At 52.2% G+C, this 24,450-nt stretch overlaps 2 protein-coding genes across 2 annotated transcripts in view; one reads left to right on the top strand and one right to left on the bottom strand.

Annotated features, from left to right (window-relative positions):
* Positions 1-24,450, top strand: part of LOC142469876 (uncharacterized) — a 511,728-nt gene that overhangs the window by 61,813 nt on the left and 425,465 nt on the right. The window lies entirely within an intron of this gene.
* Positions 325-23,452, bottom strand: LOC142469360 (uncharacterized). Its single transcript, XM_075576266.1, has 3 exons — positions 23,372-23,452; positions 5,983-6,623; positions 325-2,530 (listed from the first exon to the last, which is right to left on the bottom strand). Exons 2-3 carry the CDS (start codon positions 6,542-6,544, stop codon positions 1,341-1,343), a joined length of 1,752 nt encoding a protein of 583 aa, XP_075432381.1. The 5' UTR covers positions 6,545-6,623; positions 23,372-23,452; the 3' UTR covers positions 325-1,340.

The following is a 24,450-nucleotide window of genomic DNA, read 5'->3' as shown; positions in this document are numbered from 1 at the left end:
ACATTCATTTTTTTTTCTTTCCCCACACACTGCAATAACAGGCAAACATCAATAACACAACAGACAGTAGAATATACTGCATATTGATAATCAAAAGAATCGGCAGTGTGAAATCCGTACACGTGAGGTAAGAAGTCGCTGGGAAGGATAGATACCTCTCGTAAACCTATGAAATGCACTCAACATATACCTGGAGTATTGAAAATATTAGGGGAGGAGTAATAAGGGGATTTCAGTTGCTTTACGATTTATAAAGAGTCCCTAGCCCATTCATACTTTTATAATTTAGCAATGGATGATAATTATTACATGCTACATTTTGCGAAACTTTTAATGAATTTTATTTAAAAAAAATGTAAGGAAAGTCTTAATGTATGAGAAAGCTGGGTCTTATTTAGGCTTTAAATGAAACCTTAATTAGGGTAGTTCATCTTTGATATTCTGATTAACCCCTTTGAAAATTCCTGCTGCGGATTTTTTAGATTCTAGGAATGATTTGGCCTCCGCCGCAAAGAGTCCAAGATTTCCAGAACCACAAATTTAATAGGGTACCATATGAAGACTTTCAAACTTAGGTTCTTAATATCATCTCTCCATTTTACTTGTTTGCGTCATTTCTCATAGTGCCAGTGCTGTAGTCAATCTCATTTTTCCTGTAATGTAGAGGTTCTGCCTTTCTTCCTAACTGCATTATACGTTTCTTATATTTCTATTTCAGGAGTTGACTTAGTATATGTCTTTGTCTGCTCCTTCCTGACTTTGATTTTGCGTGCTGTGCATTCTTTCAAATTCCCTCTCTGGGTTGAGTCAGAGAAGAAGGGGATAAGAGGCACGTGGGAGGGGAGGAAGGGATGAAATTACCAGCAGGAGGCTTACTTGCAGCAGCATTTAAAAGCCATGGAGCTTCCAGACCCGCTTCCCTCCCCTCTCTGACAGACCAACCTGATTCCTCACTCTGCCAGACTTACCCTCACCTCTCTCTCTGATAAATCCACCCCACACAGCTCTCTGCAGCCAGCAGATCGGAACATGGCAAAAAATTATCATAATTACAGTGGGTCCTCACTATCCGATGTCCCGGTTTCCGATGGATGCCTTATCCGATGTCATATAATGCTGTCCGCTGGACGCATTATCTGATGACGGACCCACTTATCCGACGGTCAGCGCCACCGAATAACATGGCACCCGCAAACCAATGGGCCGTTATCCGACAGCCGTTTGCAGGATGCATTATGTCAGATAAGCGAGAACCCACTGTATTATGGTAACAGCCTTTTTAACACCATGGTATTGCTATGCAACTGGTATTTTGTACAACCCTACTCTGAACAAGCACATTAATTCTCACCTGTATGAATCCTGTGGTGTGTGAGGCAGCTACATTTACGAGAAAATATTTTTCCACACACTGTACATGTGAAAGATTTCTCCCCTGTGTGAATCCTCTGATGTTTGTGGAAGCGGCCACTATGTGAAAAGCTTTTCCCACACACTGTACATGTATAAGGTTTCTTCCCTGTGTGACTCCTCTCGTGTTTACGGAAGCTGCTCTTATGTTTAAAGCTTTCCCCACACTCTGTACATGTGAAAGGTTTCTCTACTGTATGAATCTTCTGGTGTATGATTAACATTTTCTTACAAGAAAATGTTTTCCCACACTCTGTACATGTGAAAGGTTTCTCCCATGTGTGAATCCTCTTGTGTAGCTGGAGGCAGCTCTCATTTGAAAAGCTTTTCTCACACTCCGTGCATGGGAAAGGTTTCTTCCCTATGTGAATCCCCTCATGGCTTTGGAGGCTGCTCTTCCGAGAAAACTTTTTCCCACACACTGCACATGTGAAACCTTGCTCCCCTGTATGAATCCTGCGTTGTGCAAGGAGGTTGCTATTCTGGGTAGAGTTTTTCCCACACTTTGTACATATTGAAGATTTCTCCCCTGTATGAATCCTCTCATGGCTATGGAGGCTGTTCTTATGAGAAAACGTTTTCCCACAATCTTTACATGTGAAAGGTTTCTCCCCCGTGTGAATCCTCTCATGGCTAAGGAGGCTGTTCTTCCTAGAAAACCTTTTCCCACAATCTTTACATGTGAAAGGTTTCTCCCCTGTGTGAATCTTCTCATGGCTAAGGAGGTTGCCTTTATGAGTAAACCTTTTCCCACACTCTGTACATGTGAAAGGTTTCTCGCCTGTATGAATCCTCTCATGGCTTTGTAGGGTGCGCCTCAGAGAAAAACTTTTCCCACACTCTGTACATGTGAAAGGTTTCTCCCCCGTGTGAATCCTCTCATGGCTACGGAGGTTGTTCTTTTTAGAAAACCTTTTCCCACAATCTTTACATGTGAAAGGTTTCTCCCCTGTGTGACTCCTCTGGTGTTTGAGGAGGAAGCTCTTCCTTGAAAAGCTTTTCTCACACTCTGTACATGTGAAAGGTTTCTCCCCTGTAGGAATAATCTGATGTTTGAGGAGGTTGTTCTTGGTACTAAACCGTTTCCCACTCCAGTTCTGCTCATCATTTAGGCAGTTTTCTAAGAGAAATAAACAAAAAAGACAAAACTGAAAATTTTTCAATCTGTAAATCAAATTACTAATAAAATATACTTTGCAGAAATGACTTTATAATTACAAATTAACAAAATATTCTCTTTCACTCTAATACCATGGCTTTAAAATGGTGGCCCCTCGATATCTAGTGGCTCGCAATCATTTTCGTGGTGGGTTCCTAAAGACCTGAAATTTGTTTCCGACAGATCATACAGTTAAATAATTTTGATAATCAATACAGTAATAAAAACAAAATGATAAATGTGTACATTCACATCCTCCAAATTATTATTTACATTGACATTGTCCATGAGACGTAAAGGTAAGTAACTCCTTGTCTTTCATACTAGTGAGATAATTATCCAATGATGTCTCAAAGTTGGGATAATGTGTCACTGGGCTTTTTGTTTGCCTTCCTCTGTATCAAATTACTGAAATACAAATACATGATAAATATCGGTCACCTAAATTTAGTATCGGTTTAACTTGATGGACAGGTTTTTTCAACCTAATCTACTACGTAACTCAACCAGACAGAAATCTATATAGTGAAAAGATAGGCAGGAGAACATTACATGGACATTTAAGCCAGGTCCAATTGCTCCATTTTGCGTCACCATGTCAATCAGTAACACTACCATTCACCCAATTGGTTAAATATTGGACTCCTCCCTTTCCTTCGGTCACAATCAGGCTGTTGCTAAATCTTGATAAAGGAACCCCCTGCTCACCTAATAATAAAGTGCGATCTGGGTGCACTAGGTGATGCATAACGGGAAGAGGTACCCCCCCCTAAGAGATCGGACGGGAAATAAAACCCAAATAACGTGCACTCACAGATCGATTGTCGTAGATAAATAGTAGCTCAGGGGTGCTGGCAAGGCACAAATGTTGTTCTGCGAAGGACCAGAATGTGGTAGGAAAAAGCCCATATGACGTGTTGTGTGAATTAGTAAATTAAAATAATTTTAATAAGCAAAAACCCTAAAAATATTGAGGGCACAACAAAATGTTAAAAATACAGCGTATCAGACAGTGGTATGCAGTATATCCACTAGGCCAGGGGTGGGCAACCTATTTTTCAATGTAGCCACAAGTGTGGCGAATTTGAAGTGAAAATAGCCACACCATGTAAAAATTGAGGTATTATGTTGCGCATGCGAAAATGTGTTATTTCTCCTCCGCTTGTCCCCTCAGCACTAGCGCCGCTGCCGACGGCGTACTCGCGCTTGCCAGGGGGATGGGAGGGGACTTGTGCTTGCTGCCACGCTCCCTATTACAATGGGAAACAACAAGTAGTTACTCAATTCGCCCACACTTTGACTGCCAATTAACTAGTTCAATTTATTAGGGGCCTCTGAATAGGAAAGTGCTTGTCAACCAAGTGTTTTCTTTACCCTGTGCATATTTTGTCCTCATCAGAGAGATGATACAGATAAGGGGAGAGGGGGCTGTGTGTGACTTTGCAAGTACTTGCTGTGCACACAGTAACAACAGACAAATGGGAAATGAAATCAACCCCAAGTATTAGCTCATAATGTTTCTAAATGAATCCTTATTGGTGTCAGATTTGGGTAAAAAAAACATCAATCACCTAGGTTTAACCCTTTAAACATGTAACTGGAAAGTTGCAGACGGCATGTCTTCAGGATGGTAGCTTAACACTGATGTTCTCTGCCTGGTAATTCTTCATCCACAGTCATTCTCCTAATTTAAATTGTTGGTTTTACCTACTGTGGATTGACTGTTGCCACATTTAAGGCTCTCTTTTGAGACCTGTATTGTCTGCTATGGTTCTTCCCTCGGCTATCAAGTAATCTGTATTTAGGTTTCAGTTTACCATGTGGTAATGTCTTCCCTGTGACTGCAATACCTGCATCAAACATTACTGCCGTGTATGTGTCTCTGTTACTGGCAGCGCTGAACAAGCGCTTGCTGAGGCGGGAGGAGTCACGCTTGCCGGGGGAGGGCCGGGGGCAGTCGCGCTTGCTGGGGGGAGGAGGGGGGGGACTCGCGCTTGCCGCACTTCGCCACACCTTGACTGCCAATTCACCACAAGTGGCGAATGGCAACAGGGTTGCCCACCCTGGCACTAGGCTATAGAAGCTGTAAATAATGGAGATTAGGTCCACTGTGTTGAGACCACCAGAAACTGCTTGGTAATGGTCCAAAAATACAGAAAATGAAGGACAGATTAGAAGCAATGTCTAGTGAGTAAGGTGTGAGCCGTGTGTTCACTAATCAGCCACATTACTCCAATTATGAAAGGAAATGGTTAATACGTGGCCACACAGACTTCCTGTGTGATGTAGCCAAAAGCTAGAGCGGTGGTTATAATAACTATATTAGTGGCTGTATAGCAGGACTAGTAGACTAATTAGTCTCCCAGTGAGACTATACAAGGGGCCAAATACTAGTCTCCAGGTCTCCAGCTATTGGATGATTGTTGCCAAGAGTCAATCAAGTACAGGTGAGGTAGGTAGTTACCTGTTGATGATTGTGACTTGCTGTATAATATAACCAAAAACTGGAGGTATAGTTTTAGTCACTATATTAATGGCTATATATCGCCAGACTGGTTTCCCAATGAGGGCTATAGAAAATGAGTCAAATAGTAATCTTCAGGCTTCCAGTTATTGGATAATTGTTGCCACGAGTCAATCAAATACAGGTGAGATAGTTACCCGTTAGTGAGTGTATTAACTAGTTGATCAGAAAAACTAAAAGAAAAGAAAAAGCGCACAGAGAAACGTACTGAATAAAAATTAAACGCCTTCATTTGTCCCCAAAACCAGGACTTAGATGTTATAAACTCAGCTCAGTCCTGTTTGTTGGCAACCAAAGACCCGCATACATGGGGGATCTGGAAAAAAGTCCCGGCACTCAGTATAAGGTGCAGCAAACACCAGAGCAGCTGTCCGCGGTGTCCTCATAGGGGAGTGTGGACTGCAGACTTCACGGTCCCAAGCGTCCTACGTCACGGTGCGTGTGAACTGCTTGCCTCTACACGTTTCGTGTTATAATGCTTCATCTGGGGTTGAGTTAATAGCCCAAGTGGGGGTAGTATTTATACGGAGTAATCCCCTTCACAATTTTAAGGGGGGCAACGTTTCGGGGGATAAGCTCCTTCTACTGGCCGGTTCCCACTGATCAACAGATCAATTGTACTTCCCTTACACCCTGAACATAAACACCTCCTAGGTGCAAATAGAGTCCTAATAAAACCTATATGTGAGATCCACACACTAACCTGTCAGCCAATCAGCAATTACAGACCAGCCACACATTACGTCATGGGATGCCAGTGTAAACAGAATCACAACAAGTTCAAGTATATAAGACACAAACTGCCGGTGCCAACAGAAAGTCCAGAGCTTCCACTAGAAGAACACTAATGAGTTTAAGCCGAGCTAGAACATATATCTACTATACTCACTTAACAAGCGTGGTTCCATGCTGGTAGTGGGGGGCAGTGCCCCTCTGTCCATGCTGGTAGTGGGCAGTGCCCCTCTGTCCATGCTGGTAGTGGGCAGTGCCCCTCTGTCCATGCTGGTAGTGGGCAGTGCTCCTCTGTCCCTGCTGGTAGTGGGCAGTGCCCCTCTGTCCATGCTGGTAGTGGGCAGTGCCCCTCTGTCCATGCTGGTAGTGGGCAGTGCCCCTCTGTCCATGCTGGTAGTGGGCAGTGCCCCTCTGTCCATGCTGGTAGTGGGCAGTGCCCCTCTGTCCATGCTGGTAGTGGGCAGTGCCCCTCTGTCCATGCTGGTAGTGGGCAGTGCTCCTCTGTCCATGCTGGTAGTGGGCAGTGCTCCACCGTCCATGCTGGTAGTGGGCAGTGCTCCTCTGTCCATGCTAGTAGTGGGCAGTGTCCCTCTGTCCATGCTAGTAGTGGGCAGTGCCCCTCTGTCCATGCTGGTAGTGGGCAGTGCCCCTCTGTCCATGCTGGTAGTGGGCAGTGCCCCTCTGTCCATGCTGGTAGTGGGCAGTGCCCCTCTGTCCATGCTGGTAGTGGGCAGTGCCCCTCTGAAGGTGCTGAGATAGGAGGTTCCTTGGTTTATATTTGTTGGGTGACAGCTGTGCCTGTATAAAAGAGAAGAAATGTAATTAGTATGATCTGTTTTCTTGGACAAATATACAGCATTTAGTATAAGCTTTCAAACCTAATATTATTAACATAAAACAGCCCCAAATGAGTCAGAGGAGACAGGGGCGCCAAAACAAACATATGGTCCATCCTCAAACAGGAACTTAATTTCAAACACTGGAATAGTGATGTCCTCTTAGTGCAACATAGTAACACGCTGTACTGTGCTACACTAGGGTAAAAAGCAGGTACATCTGATGCTCCCGTTTGGCATCCGAGAGGCGGATAAATGCTCCCGATTCTCTCTCGGGTCCAGCGGTTCTGCTCCATACTGACACCATCTCCCTTTTCTATTTGCTACGGTAAGAAGTGGGTAATGCAGAGGAAACAGCGCAGTAACTTCCCCTCACCTGACCCCACTTCTCACCATATTAAATAGGGGGGTTTGATCCCTCACACCCTCATCCTCTCATTATTTTCTCCCTTATCCGACACCTCCAGTTTCTCACATTCAGCCTCTTTGTACCCGGCAGGAACATCCTGCAATCCCACAGAACAAGATGATACATTTATAAAGAGATTTCAGCAAATGTTATTTAGCCAAAGAAACCCAATGTTTGGGCCGGACACAGCCGCCTTCATCAAGGTGCGGGCACCAGCTAGATAAAGGCTGCTGTGTCCGGTCAACACGCGGGTTTCCTTTCGCTTAATAACATTGTCTGGAATAGACATCTGTTGTACTCTCCTCTTCATGTTATAGGATATGGGCCCTTTGGAGAAGTGAGCAACAACCATAGTAACTTGATATAACTTATATAAGGAGAGCCCGGGGAACCTGTTTCTCTGCATATTTAGGTAAAGAGAAAGCGGCCAGTGGACGTAATTTTTTTTATATATAAAAAGTGATATAAAACTCGGATCGACATTTGTCCTAATGCAAATGTATACAAATGTGCGATACAGATACACACATACATAAGCTTCACCGCAAATAAACATACAGATCCATTATCTGGTTTAGTCGCTTTCCATTGGCTTTTACCACGGTTGAACCCCCAGCCCCGCACCGTGCAGGTAGGGAGCCTAATGGCCCACCGGATTAACACAGCGGGGGTCCCTGCGCTTTAAATGGGACTCGCGCTGTGTCAATGCTACAGGGTTTCACCTGTCTGTAAGACGCACAGTAACAGAGACTGAATCAGTCACTCTAGCTGAGCGCCTCTAACAGGCGTTCACAGGGCTTTCATTTTCTTTAAATACAGTATTGAGGCAGAGGGTCTCCAGAGCTGAACCACATTCATTTCAGCCTTGGGGACCCCTTGCTTCCCAAGTTACAGGCCAACGTTATCGGGAGAGTTTAAACAAATGTTACCATGCGTTGCATCACATGGTACACCCCCAATCTGATTGGTTGAAGCACCATGTGACGGCAGCCATTTTTTTCTGACTACCTTATCTTAAAAGGCAGGGAAGCATATCCTTCCTGATTGGCTGGCTTCCCTCCCTTTAAGACGTCACACACACACACAAAAAAAAAAAATCCCTGTCACATTGTACACCAGCCAATCGGATTAACTCCTTAATTACCACAGTGGTAATTAATGGGTTAGTGGCCAGTATATTCAAGGTGATCCACAAAGGATCAAAAAGATTTCCCAATCTTGCACTCGTCCACAAAATGTACATATATAATATCAGACAGATAGTCTTCAAATCAAGTATTGTACTGACTGATGTAACACACCTGGGCTGTACATCAGGAAATATATCCGATATGGCCATTGGTAAAAGATGAGTGGTCATAGCTAGTGTACCTCTAGGGAACAAAATAATTAAAATAAAGCTTTATTAGAATAATTAACTCGCTTTGTGAAAAATATTTAGTGTCAAAATTGTAATCCCCGGTGGTGCGGTCAGGATGCAGACATAGGACAGTAGGAGTATTCAGATGGATCCATAGGATCAACTCTTTGTAAATCACTGGATATGTATTTACATCTGGAGATTTGTGTCATACTCCTCTGGGTATTCTGTAGGAGTTAGCAGGTAGGTGGCTCTTCTAACCCAGCAGGTGAGCCAAATTGGATCTCACATACTGTATACAGGGTTTACCTGCCTGCAAAAGCCATTTTGACCATATTAGGTCTATGATGACTGATCGATCACAAAGGATAACCGCTAATGGCGGCTGTACACCTATGCACCCCCAGTATTAGGGGAGGAGAATTAATCACAATAGAACGTCGCCAGGTTCAGTTAGCTGTGCAATTATTGCGCACTCAGCGTTTCTGTGTAGGTTCCACGTGTAGGTTTTGTGTAGGTTCCAGAGTCAATCACATTTAGATTTTCTCCATATAAGTAGGTGGTAACAATGTAAGCAGTGTGTGCCAGTCATTCCTATCCAAGTATATATCATATGCTAAGGAATAGTCGCTATACAAGTTCCATCAGCCATACAACAATATGGACCTGCCAGGGTGACAGCACACGGTGGTACTCAGATTTGGATAGAACAAACCTAAAATCTCAACTATTCCTTGCTAGACTGGATTCTATCCTCTAGTCCCAATCCTCTGGTACCCTACCTGCCATTGATTTGTCTGGGGGGTGGTGGGGGCGTGGCGGTTGTAGAGGCCCAGCGCTCTTCCCTGGCATTTAATTTAAATGCCTTGGGGATCACATGAGGCCTCTGCAACTCAACTTACCTTGATTCTGCTGGCTTCAGGACTAGTCTCCATTTGACACTGTGTTGCCACGGAGCGGAGATGCGGCGGGTCACGTGGCATGATGTCACATGACCCCATGGCATCATTTGATGCTGCATCAAGGTAAGGGGGGGAGGGGCGTGAGCACCAGGGGAAGCAAGGCAGGTGGGTACAGCGCCAAAAGTTTGCGCTCCCCTGCAATAGTGTACTGTGCAAGGGAAATCAGACCACCCAAGTTAAGCCCTAAACTTCACTTTCACCCACAACAGTTTCCGGCTGATCTTACCAACTGCCCCATGTACAGAATCAACTTAATACCCGACCCCGATTCTGCATTTGATTATTTCCAGAGTTCTTAAAACTCTGTGATACCCTACGCTGAATAAGAGACAGGCACCACTACGCTGAATAATGCTCCACTACGCTGAATAAGAGACAGGCAGCCCAACTTCGATGGGTTACAACTGACCTTCAGGTGCTTTACCATTTTAAAGATGCGGAAAGCTACAAAGTAACTGGCACTATCAAGGATCTTAATAACTACAGATGCCTGTGGAACATGTGCACAAGGCAAACAAGGCATGCAAAAGCAAAATATTACTCTGACAATCTTAACCAGAATACATCAAACCCAGCTAACTTCTGGAAGGTTATCAACAATATATTCCAGCCTCCTAACCATCAACAGCCAAGTAATATAAAAAAGGCGACATCGTGGGAGCAGCGGCAGACATCCTGGTGATGGCGGTGGCAGCAGAGGATGTCCTTGTTGAGCCGACGCGGACACTCGGCTCCTCCCCGGCTGTCCAATAATAACGCTCCTGCTCCGGTTGAGATGGGCAGGTGGTAACCAGGCTGTACAATAAAGGTTAAGCCCATCTGGTTACCTCTGGGCACCGTGGGTCCCTGGCAGCTACCTAGCACCATAAGCCAGGGCCCAGGTATTATCACATGTAAGTTACAGTGTCCCCTGCTTTTCCACTTTTCATGTTCCCCTTGTCCTAGACTCATGAAAATGTCCATGTGTAAGTTTTATGTGGGATATTTGGGTAGAAATGCAATTGTTTTGTTTGCAGTTCAGGGGCCAATGTTACCGGTAGTCCCCTGATTCTCCCCGGCGAGCAGGCATGATTTGCCGGTATGCAGGGTGAATTACACCCGGGCTGCCCAGTGTCCCCCAGACTCCTGAGTTTCGAGCCCAAAAATCCCAAATCCATTTCCCTTATAAGTATAAGGTTACTCAAAGTCCATACTTTATTAAAGGTTATGTTATAATGTTTTATACATTGGTTATAAGACTCTATACGGTCAGCCAGGGCACCAGCGTAGACGCTGGCATGTCTGTATAGAGCCCGTAGTTCATAGAGGAGAGGATGTCCAGGAGGTGAGATCGTTTGGTGGGTGAGGAAGGGCAAATTGCCAGGTCCGGGGAACAAAAGGCACCCTGTGGGGACACCTTTTGTATCTACCAGACTAAGTGGAGCCTGCCCAGTGGTGGCAATTTGTTAGCTAGGGGAGATCCAGCTCGTAGGCGCTTCTCCCATTGGCCAATTCATATTTCCCGCTCACCCGGTTATTTGAGCCGGCCTGGCACGCCTCCTCCTCTGACGCCAGCCAAGAGACGAGCCCCTGTTTCTATTGGCTAGTGGGATAGGGATCCCACGCTCTGATTGGTCGCTCCTCCTACCTCCATGCTAAGGATAGCTTAGCGGAGTGTATGTAAGGAGACGGCCGAGTCAGAGAAACAGACCATCCTATGACTTGACTTTTCAAAGTCGCTCTGTTACAAACAGCAGAGGAACCGGCTTTGTATTGAAGCTAGGAAAGTCTGCCTCGCAGAGACCAAGTCCCGACTTCTGCAGCCAAGTTCTACAAATCAAACGTAGCGGTCGTGGTCAGGACTTCCTGCCGAAATCAGTTCCAGGACGAGGTCCCGGTCAGGGTAAGCCCTAGCAAGCAGGCGCCCTGCACCTAGGAAAGGATAGATTTCAACCCCCAGACCCCAGTAAGTGGGTATATTTCTGTCTTTTGTATTTCTGTTGTGTTTCCGAGGTTTTTATCCAAATAACCCCCTTTTATTTCATTTCTGTGTTTTGCCTGTTGCATGATCCCGGTATAAAATGTGTTAAAAGACCTGCTCTCCTGTGACAACTACCAATAAAGATTAGGGGAGGGGGCTATGGCTGTACAAGGACATGATTAACATCACACACGCGGGAGCAGCCAGAGGAAATCAGACCCTCCCAAGTCTCAGATCATGTGGTTTACACTAAATTACGTGATATAATAAAATTACAGGTGCACAATTACCCCGATGTAACATGTCTCTGGCATTAGTTCCCTTCGGCCCTAAAATGGATTATTATCGTTTATTTGCAAAGCGCCAACATACTCCGCAGCGCAGTACAATGGGGGCAGTGTTATGTATATTATATAACCAGGTCTATGACGATTGGCTGTGACCAAAGCGCAGACGGAGGCCCGCCACCGCTACATCTCACCGCCGGGCAGGTCGCCACTGTACAATTCGCCGCTCCAAAACAAACTTCGGCCGCCCGACGCCCCCAGTCTCGCGGCACCATTTTAAAATGTCACAGGACTAGGAGCGACGGGAGCGGCCAAAGTTAATCTTCGTAGCAGCGAATGGTACAGCGGCGACCTGCCCGGCGGTGAGTTGTAGCTGCGGCAGACCGCCAGCGGCGCTTTGGCTCGCGGCCAAACGTCCCATTCCGTATATAAACAGTTACATGCGAGTGAGGACAGACATGCGCGCACATACAGAAGGTAATGAGGGCCCTGTTCCTGGGAGCTTACACTCTAGAGGGAACGAGGGACAATGATGAAACAGGAAGGTAAAGTGGCTGCACATTGTAGGGTAGGGGGTGGCTCAGGCTGGAATATACCACGCTCAGTAGCACTCATTTTGGCATAAATATATATTCATGATGTGGTGGATGTAGGGGTTTGAGCTATCTGGGAATGTGTGTTAATTTCTGACTGGTAACAGTCTATGGAGGTAGGTGGCATCTCCCCCCAGAGCTCCCCCCTCCCACCTTTTTAACGTGGGAGGTTCTGGCATTTGCTGAATGGACAGGACTCACAGCAGTTCCTTCCCCTCATACAGAGGTAACAGGAACGGTTCCCAGTTTAGTGTTAGGACCTGCATTTTTGGTTACCTTGACGTTGGTATGCAGGCTTACAACGCTTTGGCCAAAGGGTTTAACTAAAAAAAGGAATTACTATTATTATTCAAGTATTTAAACTTTATACTCATTACCATATATGTTTTGTCAATTTGATGTAGAATTGGGCACCTCTGTCTTCTGTAATATGGCTCAGCCTGACAGCCGGGGGGGATGTTACATAGGGTGTGTGACGGTAGGAGTAATTGTGAATGCGTTTAATAAAAAGGACAAATCCTTCGTTACCCCTACCGGTCATTATTACAGTTATATATCTGTGTATTATGTCTTAGCCTGGTTCCAGCATTACAGGGACGCAGGGGGTAAGTTTGCTTTCAGGAGGAATGTTGCAAAAGTTGTCTGTACCGTTCCATGTAACCGTTTCCCTGTTAATGTTACCTGTTAAGCCCACTAATCAGGGGCTGGGTAATAATGAAAACACTCGGCCTTATCCCTCCAATAATGTTTTCCCTGTTGTGGCATGAGGTATAAAAGGTGAGGAGAGGGAGGCCCTGTTAGTGCTATGGCTGAGAGAATTCCAGCCAGTCAGAGTCAGTCAGTTCCAGCCCGGTCCCAGACAGTGACAGTCCCGGCCGGTCCCAGACAGTGACAGTCCCGGCCGGTCCCAGACAGTGACAGTCCCGGCCGGTCCCAGACAGTGACAGTCCCGGCCGGTCCCAGACAGTGACAGTCCCGGCCGGTCCCAGACAGTGACAGTCCCGGCCGGTCCCAGACAGTGACAGTCCCGGCCGGTCCCAGACAGTGACAGTCCCGGCCGGTCCCAGACAGTGACAGTCCCGGCCGGTCCCAGACAGTGACAGTCCCGGCCGGTCCCAGACAGTGACAGTCCCGGCCGGTCCCAGACAGTGTCAGTTCCAGCCGGTCCCAGACAGTGACAGTCCCAGCCGGTCCCAGACAGTGACAGTCCCAGACAGTGACAGTCCCAGCCGGTCCCAGACAGTCCGTTCCAGCCCGGTCCCAGACAGTGACAGTCCCAGGTGTGACAGTGCTGAGCACCCGAGTGTCCGTTGGTTTGGGGTTTCTGCGGCAGTAACTGCTTCACACCACGTGGGAGCGGAACGGGGAAACCTTCCTGCGTGCTTAGGTTTATAGGGTGTTCCCAGGTGGGAGTGTACGGGTTTATAGGGTGCTCCCAGGTGGGAGTGTACGGGTTTATAGGGTGCTCCCAGGTGGGAGTGTACGGGTTTATAGGGTGCTCCCAGGTGGGAGTGTACGGGTTTATAGGGTGCTCCCAGGTGGGAGTGTACGGGTTTATAGGGTGCTCCCAGGTGGGAGTGTACGGGTTTATAGGGTGCTCCCAGGTGGGAGTGTACGGGTTTTAGGTACTGGCAGTTGTGGATAACTTTTTCCCAATAAATACATTTGATAAACTCTCGTGTTTCTGTCTGGTGAATGGATCCCTGGGGTAATAGTCTTGCTCTCCGGTGACAGGCGGTACCTAAAATATCACAAGTTCGCCGAACCGGTGCTTAATGCTCTCACCTTTGCAGGCGGTATCTCCTGGCATCTCTTCTCAATATGGCCGTGCAGCCATGCCAAGGGTGCGCCACGTGACATAACTGCATCACGTGACTCCCATTGCTATGACAACCGGACGCTACTTGACATCACAACGTAACGCAGCGGCGCGTTGTCATGGCAACGCAGCACCATGTGAAGCCGCGCGGCCATATTGTGAAGATTTGCAGGTGAAAGATGCCGGGAAATGCGATGCCAGAGCATGCTGGGAGAGGCCGCCCGCCTGGTACTTTGGAGGTCACAGGGAGCTGTGAGGGGGAAGAGCTGGGGGAGAGCTAGGAGAGACGTGAGGGGGAGAGCTGGGGGAGCTGTGATGGGGGAGGGTGATGTGAGATGCAGGGGGGTGGGAGGAAGATGTGAGATGCAGGGGGGTGGGAGGGTGATGTGAGATGCAGGGGGGTGGGAGGGTGATGTGAGATGCAGGGGGGTGGGAGGGTGATGTGAGATGCAGGGGGTGGGAGGGTGATGTGAGATGCAGGGGGGTGGGAGGGTGATGTGAGATGCAGGGGGGTGGGAGGGTGATGTGAGATGCAGGGGGGTGGGAGGGTGATGTAGGGGGAGGGGAGGGTGATGTAGGGGGAGGGTGATGTGAGATGCAGGAGGAGGGGAGGGTGATGTGAGATGCAGGGGGAGGGGAGCGTGATGTGAGATGCAGGGGGAGGGGAGCGTGATGTGAGATGCAGGGGGAGGGGAGCGTGATGTGAGATGCAGGGGGAGGGGAGCGTGATGTGAGATGCAGGGGGAGGGGAGCGTGATGTGAGATGCAGGGGGAGGGGAGCGTGATGTGAGATGCAGGGGGAGGGGAGCGTGATGTGAGATGCAGGGGGAGGGGAGCGTGATGTGAGATGCAGGGGGAGGGGAGCGTGATGTGAGATGCAGGGGGAGGGGAGCGTGATGTGAGATGCAGGGGGAGGGGAGCGTGATGTGAGATGCAGGGGGAGGGGAGCGTGATGTGAGATGCAGGGGGAGGGGAGCGTGATGTGAGATGCAGGGGGAGGGGAGCGTGATGTGAGATGCAGGGGGAGGGGAGCGTGATGTGAGATGCAGGGGGAGGGGAGCGTGATGTGAGATGCAGGGGGAGGGGAGCGTGATGTGAGATGCAGGGGGGGGAATGTGAGATGCAGGGGGGGGAATGTGAGATGCAGGGGGGGGAATGTGAGATGCAGGGGGGGGAATGTGAGATGCAGGGGGGGGAATGTGAGATGCAGGGGGGGGAATGTGAGATGCAGGGGGGGGAATGTGAGATGCAGGGGGGGAGGGTGATGTGAGATGCAAGGGGGGAGGGTGATGTGAGATGCAGGGAGGGAGGGTGATGTGAGATGCAGGGGGGGAGGGTGATGTGAGATGCAGGGGGGGAGGGTGATGTGAGATGCAGGGGGGGAGGGTGATGTGAGATGCAGGGGGGAGGGTGATGTGAGATGCAGGGGGGGAGGGTGATGTGAGATGCTGGGGGGGAGGGTGATCTGAGATGCAGGGGGGGAGGGTGATCTGAGATGCAGGGGGGGAGGGGATCTGAGATGCTGGGGGGGAGGGTGATGTGAGATGCAGGGGGGAGGGTGATGTGAGATGCAGGGGGGGAGGGTGATGTGAGATGCAGGGGGGGGAGGGTGATCTGAGATGCAGGGGGGAGGGTGATGTGAGATGCAGGGGGGGAGGGTGATATGAGATGCAGGGGGGGGAGGGTGATGTGAGATGCAGGGGGGGGGGGGTGGAGAAACACATGTCTAACATGGGCTCCTAAATACCCCCCTCTATTAGCAGAGACACATTAATATTTAGTTATTTTGGTGCAAAAAATAACACTCAAGAGCACAGGTTGTGTGAAAAATGTCAGTATTTACAGATTATTGGGCCTCAGCGGTACAGCTGCTATTCACGTTCCAGGGTCGCAGTTATTGCAGGGGGGAGGGTGATGTGAGATGCTGGGGGGAGGGTGATGTGAGATGCAGGGGGGAGGGTGATGTGAGATGCTCAGCGGTACGGCTGCTATTCACGTTCCAGGGTCGCAGTTATTGCAGGGGGCAGGGTGATGTGAGATGCAGGGGGGAGGGTGATGTGAGATGCTGGGGGGGAGGGTGATGTGAGATGCAGGAGGGGAGGGTGATGTGAGATGCAGGAGGGGAGGGTGATGTGAGATGCAGGAGGGGAGGGTGATGTGAGATGCAGGAGGGGAGGGTGATGTGAGATGCTGGGGGGGAGGGTGATGTGAGATGCTGGGGGGAGGGTGATGTGAGATGCAGGGGGGAGGGTGATGTGAGATGCTGGGGGAGGGTGATGTGAGATGCTGGGGGCAGGGTGATGTGAGATGCTGGGGGGAGGGTGATGTGAGATGCTGGGGGGAGGGTGATGTGAGATGCTGGGGGGAGGGTGATGTGAGATGCAGGAGGGGAGGGTGATGTGAGATGCAGGAGGGGAGGGTGATGTGAGATGCAGGAGGGGAGGGTGATGTGAGATGCAGGAGGGGAGGGTGATGTGAGATGCAGGAGGGGAGGGTGATGTGAGATGCAGGAGGGGAGGGTGATGTGAGATGCAGGAGGGGAGGGTGATGTGAGATGCAGGAGGGGAGGGTGATGTGAGATGCTGGGGGGAGGGTGATGTGAGATGCTGGGGGGAGGGTGATGTGAGATGCAGGGGGGAGGGTGATGTGAGATGCTGGGGGAGGGTGATGTGAGATGCAGAGGGGTGGGTGATGTGAGATGCTGGGGGGAGGGTGATGTGAGATGCTGGGGGAGGGTGATGTGAGATGCAGGGGGGAGGGTGATGTGAGATGCAGGAGGGGAGGGTGATGTGAGATGCTGGGGGGAGGGTGATGTGAGATGCAGGGGGAGGGTGATGAGATGCTGGGGGGAGGGTGATGTGAGATGCTGGGGGCAGGGTGATGTGAGATGCTGGAGGGAGTGTGATGTGAGATGCTGGGGGGAGGGTGATGTGAGATGCTGGGGGGAGGGTGATGTGAGATGCAGGGGGGAGGGTGATGTGAGATGCAGGGGGAGGGTGATGTGAGATGCAGGGGGGAGGGTGATGTGAGATGCAGGGGGGAGGGTGATGTGAGATGCAGGGGGGAGGGTGATGTGAGATGCAGGGGGGAGGGTGATGTGAGATGCTCAGCGGTACGGCTGCTATTCACGTTCCAGGGTCGCAGTTATTGCAGGGGGGAGGGTGATGTGAGATGCTGGGGGGAGGGTGATGTGAGATGCAGGGGGGAGGGTGATGTGAGATGCTCAGCGGTACGGCTGCTATTCATGTTCCAGGGTCGCAGTTATCGCTCGGGCTATTTCACGGATGATTATTGTCCAAACTGAATAAACGCGTCGAGAGAGAACCTGTTGCTAAAATTTCTGAATTCCACTACTGGGCAGAACGTAGGGGGGGGGGTATGTATTTGGGGATGAGGGCTGAGATGTAAGGGCAGGGGCGCTAACAGGGGGGACACAGAAGGTACTGGCGTCCCAGGCCCCGTAAGGCAGGGGGCCCGGCCGTGCCCTTCTAAAAAAAAAAATATCCCTATGCGCAGTGCTGACAAATCCAGCTTTCCAGTTGCCCCTGGCAACCAGATTGTACCCGCTGACGATCGCTATAATTCCCCTGCCGGAATTTCCCCCCCAACCTGATTGACTGGCGCGTTGCCAGGATTTAATTTTTTTTGTCTGGCAGCCAGGCTCTGAGCTGTGAAGCCGCCACTTCTTCTGTCCAGCACAGAGCAGGTAAGCAATGTCCCCTCCCCCCCATGGTCTCCCCACTGGTCCTCTCTGGCCCCACCAACAGCCTCCCCATGCCCTCCACTGGAGCTGCCCTGGTCTCCTCTAGTCCCCCCGCGGCCTCCCCTGGCAACCCTCCCCCCACCATGTCTCCCCTAGCCCGAGCGAGCAAAGTGCACCAACAGTTCATGGGATAGCGCTACTCCTTACACTTTTGGGTGGGCTGGACAATGGGAAAGGGACATCAGGGCATTGGTGCCCAGCTCCTAATGTACTATGGGACACTCACTGGTGGTACTGGGTGGGGTGTTCATTATACTGGGAGGTGGTGTTATATGTGCGGTCAGTAAAGGTTGTTATTATATACCGTGTGTGTGTTTACTATTGGTTCCTGTAAGGGGCTCCTCCCACTACGCTGGGATCCCTCGCGGGTGGAGGCGCTGCACCGAGACGATAATTATACCACCCCAGGCTCCCCGTGGCGGAGGCTTGGGCCCTCTGTGAGCCAACAGGTAACGGCAGCACCGGTAGTCTCTGTTTAGGGGTAAAGAGGGCTACTCCAGCTTAAACTGGATTCAGGTCCAGGAGCTGAACCCCGTTAATATCAGCTCCGGGGACCCCTGTTTCCGGAGATACTTACCTCTGTAATAGGTGCCGGTAGCCGCTCTGCTCCGTTCGCAGGGATCACGTGATGTCCGCTATCAAAGCTCGCGCGCCCTGCGAGCCAATAGGAAGCCGTGTCATCCAGTGTGGCTTCCCATTGGCCCATGTGACGCAGAGGGATACCGGCACCGACTACAGAGGTAAGTATCTCTGGAAACAGGGGTCCCCGGAGCGGAAATTAACGGGGTTCAGACCCCCGCTTCAATCCTCTGTAACAACAGAAAAAACACACTGGCTTGGATTGCTCGTTTAGAACAAAGTGTTTTGTGTGTGATAAGTTGTGTAATTTAGGGGCCTTCCATAGGCATTGCTTGCAAGTACTGTACCCCCACCCCGCACAGGGAGAGGGGCTGCAGTATTTGATGCACAAGATGCTGAAGGGTCTGTATAAGGGTCTGTGAGTCCAGCCATTAGGGCTGTAATGGGTTAATTCCGCAGTACAAGGTGATAATGTCTCCTCGGTAAGGCCTTGTCCAGGGTTCGTGGGGCGGGCCAGTGACCGGCCCTGCGCTCCGGCAAGCGCGTGATTGAAAAAATTCCCTAAGACCTACGCTTCCGCGCGCTTGCGGAAGCGTAGGCGAGCCCCTACTAAAGCCGCTCTCATTGCGGCGGAAGGGGCTCACAGGTAAGTGCAAGCGCGGCTCAGCGCGTAAGCGCTGACCATGCCCGAGCCTAAGATCTGGCCAAGCTTAGCTCAGTGTCAGGCTTCGGCCTAGGCGAATAATAGCCGTGTTTGTGTTAATAATTAATGTAACAACGAGGCTGCGTCCTCTGCGCCGCTGAGCGCGCTCATGCTTGAGAACGGTGACGTCACAAACTCTCCAAGTTAACCTGTCTCGGCAAGCGCCGAGCAACCGCGAGCGTTCGGGCCACGTGAGCGTGGCCGGACAGATTTGAATTCATTGTGCTGACCGCACTAAGCACTCAGCCGAAAGTGGTGCGCTGGGTGAGAAGAGGTGCCCCGAGGTCAGTGCCAGGAGGCAGCAGGACGTGTATCACCCCTGGGTGTCACCCAAGTCCTGTGCCCCTGGGAGTCACCCTAAACCCTAAATCCTGTGCCCCTGGGAGTCAACCTAACCACCATATCCTGTGCCCCGGGGAGTCATCCTAACCACCAAGTCCTGTGCCCCTGGGAGTCACCCTAACCACCAAGTCCTGTGCCCCTGGGAGTCACCCTAACCCCCAAGTCCTGTGCCCCTGGGAGTCACCCTAACCACCAAGTCCTGTGCCCCTGGGAGTCACCCTAACCACCAAGTCCTGTGCCCCTGGGAGTCACCCTAAACCCTAAATCCTGTGCCCCTGGGAGTCAACCTAACCACCATATCCTGTGCCCCGGGGAGTCATCCTAACCACCAAGTCCTGTGCCCCTGGGAGTCACCCTAACCACCAAGTCCTGTGCCCCTGGGAGTCACCCTAACCCCCAAGTCCTGTGCCCCTGGGAGTCACCCTAACCACCAAGTCCTGTGCCCCTGGGAGTCACCCTAACCACCAAGTCCTGTGCCCCTGGGAGTCACCCTAACCACCAGGTCCTGTGCCCCTGGGAGTCACCCTAACCACCGAGTCCTGTGCCCCTGGGAGTCACCCTAACCCCCAAGTCCTGTGCCCCTGGGAGTCACCCTAACCACCAAGTCCTGTGCCCCTGGGAGTCACCCTAACCACCAAGTCCTGTGCCCCTGGGAGTCACCCTAACCACCAAGTCCTGTGCCCCTGGGAGTCACCCTAACCACCATGTCCTGTGCCCCTGGGAGTCACCCTAACCCCCAAGTCCTGTGCCCCTGGGAGTCACCCTAACCACCAAGTCCTGTGCCCATGGGAGTCACCCTAACCACCGAGTCCTGTGCCCCTGGGAGTCACCCTAACCACCATGTCCTGTGCCCCTGGGAGTGATCCTAACCACCAAGTCCTGTGCCTCTGGGAGTCACCCTAACCACCAAGTCCTGTGCCCCTGGGAGTCACCCTAACCACCATGTCCTGTGCCCCTGGGAGTCACCCTAACCACCATGTCCTGTGCCCCAGGGAGTCACCCTAACCACCAAGTCCTGTGCCCCTGGGAGTCACCCTAACCACCATGTCCTGTGCCCCTGGGAGTCACCCTAACCATCATATCCTGTGCCCCTGGGAGTCACCCTAACCACCAAGTCCTGTGCCCCTGGGAGTCACCCTAACCACCAAGTCCTGTGCCCCTGGGAGTCACCCTAACCACCATGTCCTGTGCCCCTGGGAGTCACCCTAACCACCATATCCTGTGCCCCTGGGAGTCACCCTAACCACCAAGTCCTGTGCCCCTGGGAGTCACCCTAACCACCAAGTCCTGTGCCCCTGGGAGTCACCCTAACCACCAGGTCCTGTGCCCCTGGGAGTCACCCTAACCACCATGTCCTGTGCCCCTGGGAGTCACCCTAACCTCCATGTCCTGTGCCCCAGGGAGTCACCCTAACCACCAAGTCCTGTGCCCCTGGGAGTCACCCTAACCACCATGTCCTGTGCCCCTGGGAGTCACCCTAACCATCATATCCTGTGCCCCTGGGAGTCACCCTAACCACCAAGTCCTGTGCCCCTGGGAGTCACCCTAACCACCATGTCCTGTGCCCCTGGGAGTCACCCTAACCACCATATCCTGTGCCCCTGGGAGTCACCCTAACCACCAAGTCCTGTGCCCCTGGGAGTCACCCTAACCACCATGTCCTGTGCCCCTGGGAGTCACCCTAACCATCATATCCTGTGCCCCTGGGAGTCACCCTAACCACCAAGTCCTGTGCCCCTGGGAGTCACCCTAACCACCATGTCCTGTGCCCCTGGGAGTCACCCTAACCATCATATCCTGTGCCCCTGGGAGTCACCCTAACCACCAAGTCCTGTGCCCCTGGGAGTCACCCTAACCACCATGTCCTGTGCCCCTGGGAGTCACCCTAACCACCATGTCCTGTGCCCCTGGGAGTCACCCTAACCACCATATCCTGTGCCCCTGGGAGTCACCCTAACCACCAAGTCCTGTGCCTCTGGGAGTCACCCTAACTACCAAGTCCTGTGCCCCTGGGAGTCACCCTAACCACCATGTCCTGTGCCCCTGGGAGTCACCCTAACCACCATGTCCTGTGCCCCAGGGAGTCACCCTAACCACCATGTCCTGTGCCCCAGGGAGTCACCCTAACCACCAAGTCCTGTGCCCCTGGGAGTCACCCTAACCACCATGTCCTGTGCCCCTGGGAGTCACCCTAACCATCATATCCTGTGCCCCTGGGAGTCACCCTAACCACCAAGTCCTGTGCCCCTGGGAGTCACCCTAACCACCATGTCCTGTGCCCCTGGGAGTCACCCTAACCACCATGTCCTGTGCCCCTGGAGTCACCCTAACCACCATATCCTGTGCCCCTGGGAGTCACCCTAACCACCATGTCCTGTGCCCCAGGGAGTCACCCTAACCACCAAGTCCTGTGCCCCTGGGAGTCACCCTAACCACCGAGTCCTGTGTCCCTGGAGTCACCCTAACCACCATATCCTGTGCCCCTGGGAGTCACACTAACCACCAAGTCCTGTGCCCCTGGGAGTCACCCTAACCACCATGTCCTGTGCCCCAGGGAGTCACCCTAACCACCAGGTCCTGTGCCCCTGGGAGTCACCCTAACCACCATGTCCTGTGCCCCTGGGAGTCACCCTAACCACCATGTCCTGTGCCCCAGGGAGTCACCCTAACCACCAAGTCCTGTGCCCCTGGGAGTCACCCTAACCACCATGTCCTGTGCCCCTGGGAGTCACCCTAACCACCATGTCCTGTGCCCCAGGGAGTCACCCTAACCACCAAGTCCTGTGCCCCTGGGAGTCACCCTAACCACCGAGTCCTGTGTCCCTGGAGTCACCCTAACCACCAAGTCCTGTGCCCCTGGGAGTCACCCTAACCACCAAGTCCTGTGCCCCTGGGAGTCTCCCTAACCACCAAGTCCTGTGCCCCTGGGAGTCACCCTAACCACCGAGTCCTGTGTCCCTGGAGTCACCCTAACCACCATATCCTGTGCCTCTTGTATCCCTTGCCGTTTATTTGTTAATTTCTTAAATAAAATTGTAGTGCAGTCACTCCGCCTCCCCCCGGGGTCTGAATCCTGAACAAGTAGCAGTACTGACACCACAGTGTCCCGTTACCTCACACATGTATGTACAGAACACCCCCCCAGTGCCCCTGTGTGTCCTCACACATGTATGTACAGAACCCCCCCCCCGTACCCGTGTCCCTCACACATGTATGTACAGAACCACCCCCCCCCCAGTGCCCCTGTGTCCCCTCAAACATGTAGGTACAGAACCCCCCCCCCAGTGCCCCTGTGTTCCCTCACACATGTATGTACAGAACCCCCCCCCCCCTGTGCCCCTCACACATGTATGTACAGAACCCTCCCCCCCCCAGTGTCCCGGTGTCCCCTCACACATGTATGTACAGAACCCCCCCAGTGTCCCTGTGTCCCCTCACACATGTATGTACAGAACCCCCCCCAGTGCCCGTGTTCCCTCACACATGTATGTACAGAACCCCCCCCCCCAGTGTCCCCTCACACATGTATGTACAGAACCCCCCCCCCCCAGTGTCCCCTCACACATGTATGTACAGAACTCCCCCAAGTGCCCCTGTGTTACCTCACACATGTATGTACAGAGCACATATAAAGGGGTACAGTGGAGGTATATGAGTAACATGTCAGTATTACCTGCTCGCTGTGTGAGAGATTACTCCCTGTATCCCCCTCACTGCTCCCACTCCCCTGCTGCCCAGCCCATGGGGGAGGGGGGGGTCCCTATTGTGTAGGAGAAGAATACACTCCCCCTCCCCTTATGGGGGTTACTGCCCCTTTTACCCCCTGCTGCCCTCCTTTATCTGCCCCTCAGGCAGCTGCTTATTTCTCCTTCATGATAACGCCGCCTGGGGCCCCTCGGGGCACCGCAGGAGTTAGGTTCCCCTCTCTCTCACCTTAGGTGCCGGAACACGTGCTGCTTCCCCTCCCCCCGGCGTGGCTGGGTGTCCGCTGCCCGCCCCTCCCCTTGTGTCACAGGGAGGGGGCGGGGCTAAGGGCATTTAGGGGCGGGGCGGGTGTCTGCTCCCTGCAAATAAACAGCTTGGAGGCCTGCTTGCAGGAGGGGATACAGAGGGAGATGCAGGGGGATACAGGGGGGGTGGGGGAGGGGATATGGGGGGGGGTGCGGGAGGGGATACAGAGGGGGATGCGGGAGGGGATACAGGGGGGGGTGCGGGAGGGGATACAGAGGGGGATGCGGGAGGGGATACAGGGGTGGATGCGGGAGGTGATACAGAGGGGGATGCGGGAGGTGATACAGAGGGGGATGCATGGGGATACAGAGGGGGATGCAGGAGGGGATACAGAGGGGGATGCAGGAGGTGATACAGAGGGGGATGCATGGGGATACAGAGGGGGATGCAGGAGGGGATACAGAGGGGGATGCAGGAGGGGATAGAGGGGGGGTGCGGGAGGGGATACAGGGGGGGTGCGGGAGGGGATACAGGGGGTGGGGTGGGGGAGGGGATACGGGGGGTGGGGGAGGGGATACGGGGGGGGGGGGGGAGGGGATACGGGGGGAGGGGATACAGGGGAGGGGATACAGGGGGGTGGGGGAGGGGATACAGGGGGGTGGGGGAGGGGATACGGGGGGGGTGGGGGGGGGATACAGGGGGGGGGAGGGGATACAGGGGGGTGGGGATACAAGGGGGAAGGTGGGGAGGGGATACAGGGGGGAAGGTGGGGGAGGGGATACAGGGGGGGGGTGGGGGAGGGGATACAGGAGGTGGGGATACAGGGGGGGGAGGGGATACAGGGGGGGGTGCGGGAGGGGATACAGAGGGGGATGCGGGAGGGGATACAGGGGTGGATGCGGGAGGTGATACAGAGGGGGATGCATGGGGATACAGAGGGGGATGCAGGAGGGGATACAGAGGGGGATGCAGGAGGTGATACAGAGGGGGATGCATGGGGATACAGAGGGGGATGCAGGAGGGGATACAGAGGGGGATAGAGGGGGATGCAGGAGGGGATA

This window comes from Ascaphus truei, chromosome 1, assembly GCF_040206685.1.
Source record: "Ascaphus truei isolate aAscTru1 chromosome 1, aAscTru1.hap1, whole genome shotgun sequence".
NCBI classification, from domain to species: Eukaryota; Metazoa; Chordata; class Amphibia; order Anura; family Ascaphidae; genus Ascaphus; species Ascaphus truei.
Note: the sequence above shows the minus strand (reverse complement) of the source record. Positions and strands in the feature narration are given on the sequence as shown.

Coding starts and splice junctions, on each gene's coding strand:
- LOC142469360 (XM_075576266.1), bottom strand. CDS start 6,544: ATGGACAGAGGGGCACTGCCCACTACCAGCATGGACAGAGGGGCACTG. Junction 2,531..5,982: donor CATGGAACCACGCTTGTTAA/GTGAGTATAGTA, acceptor TATTTCTCTTAG/AAAACTGCCTAAATGATGAG.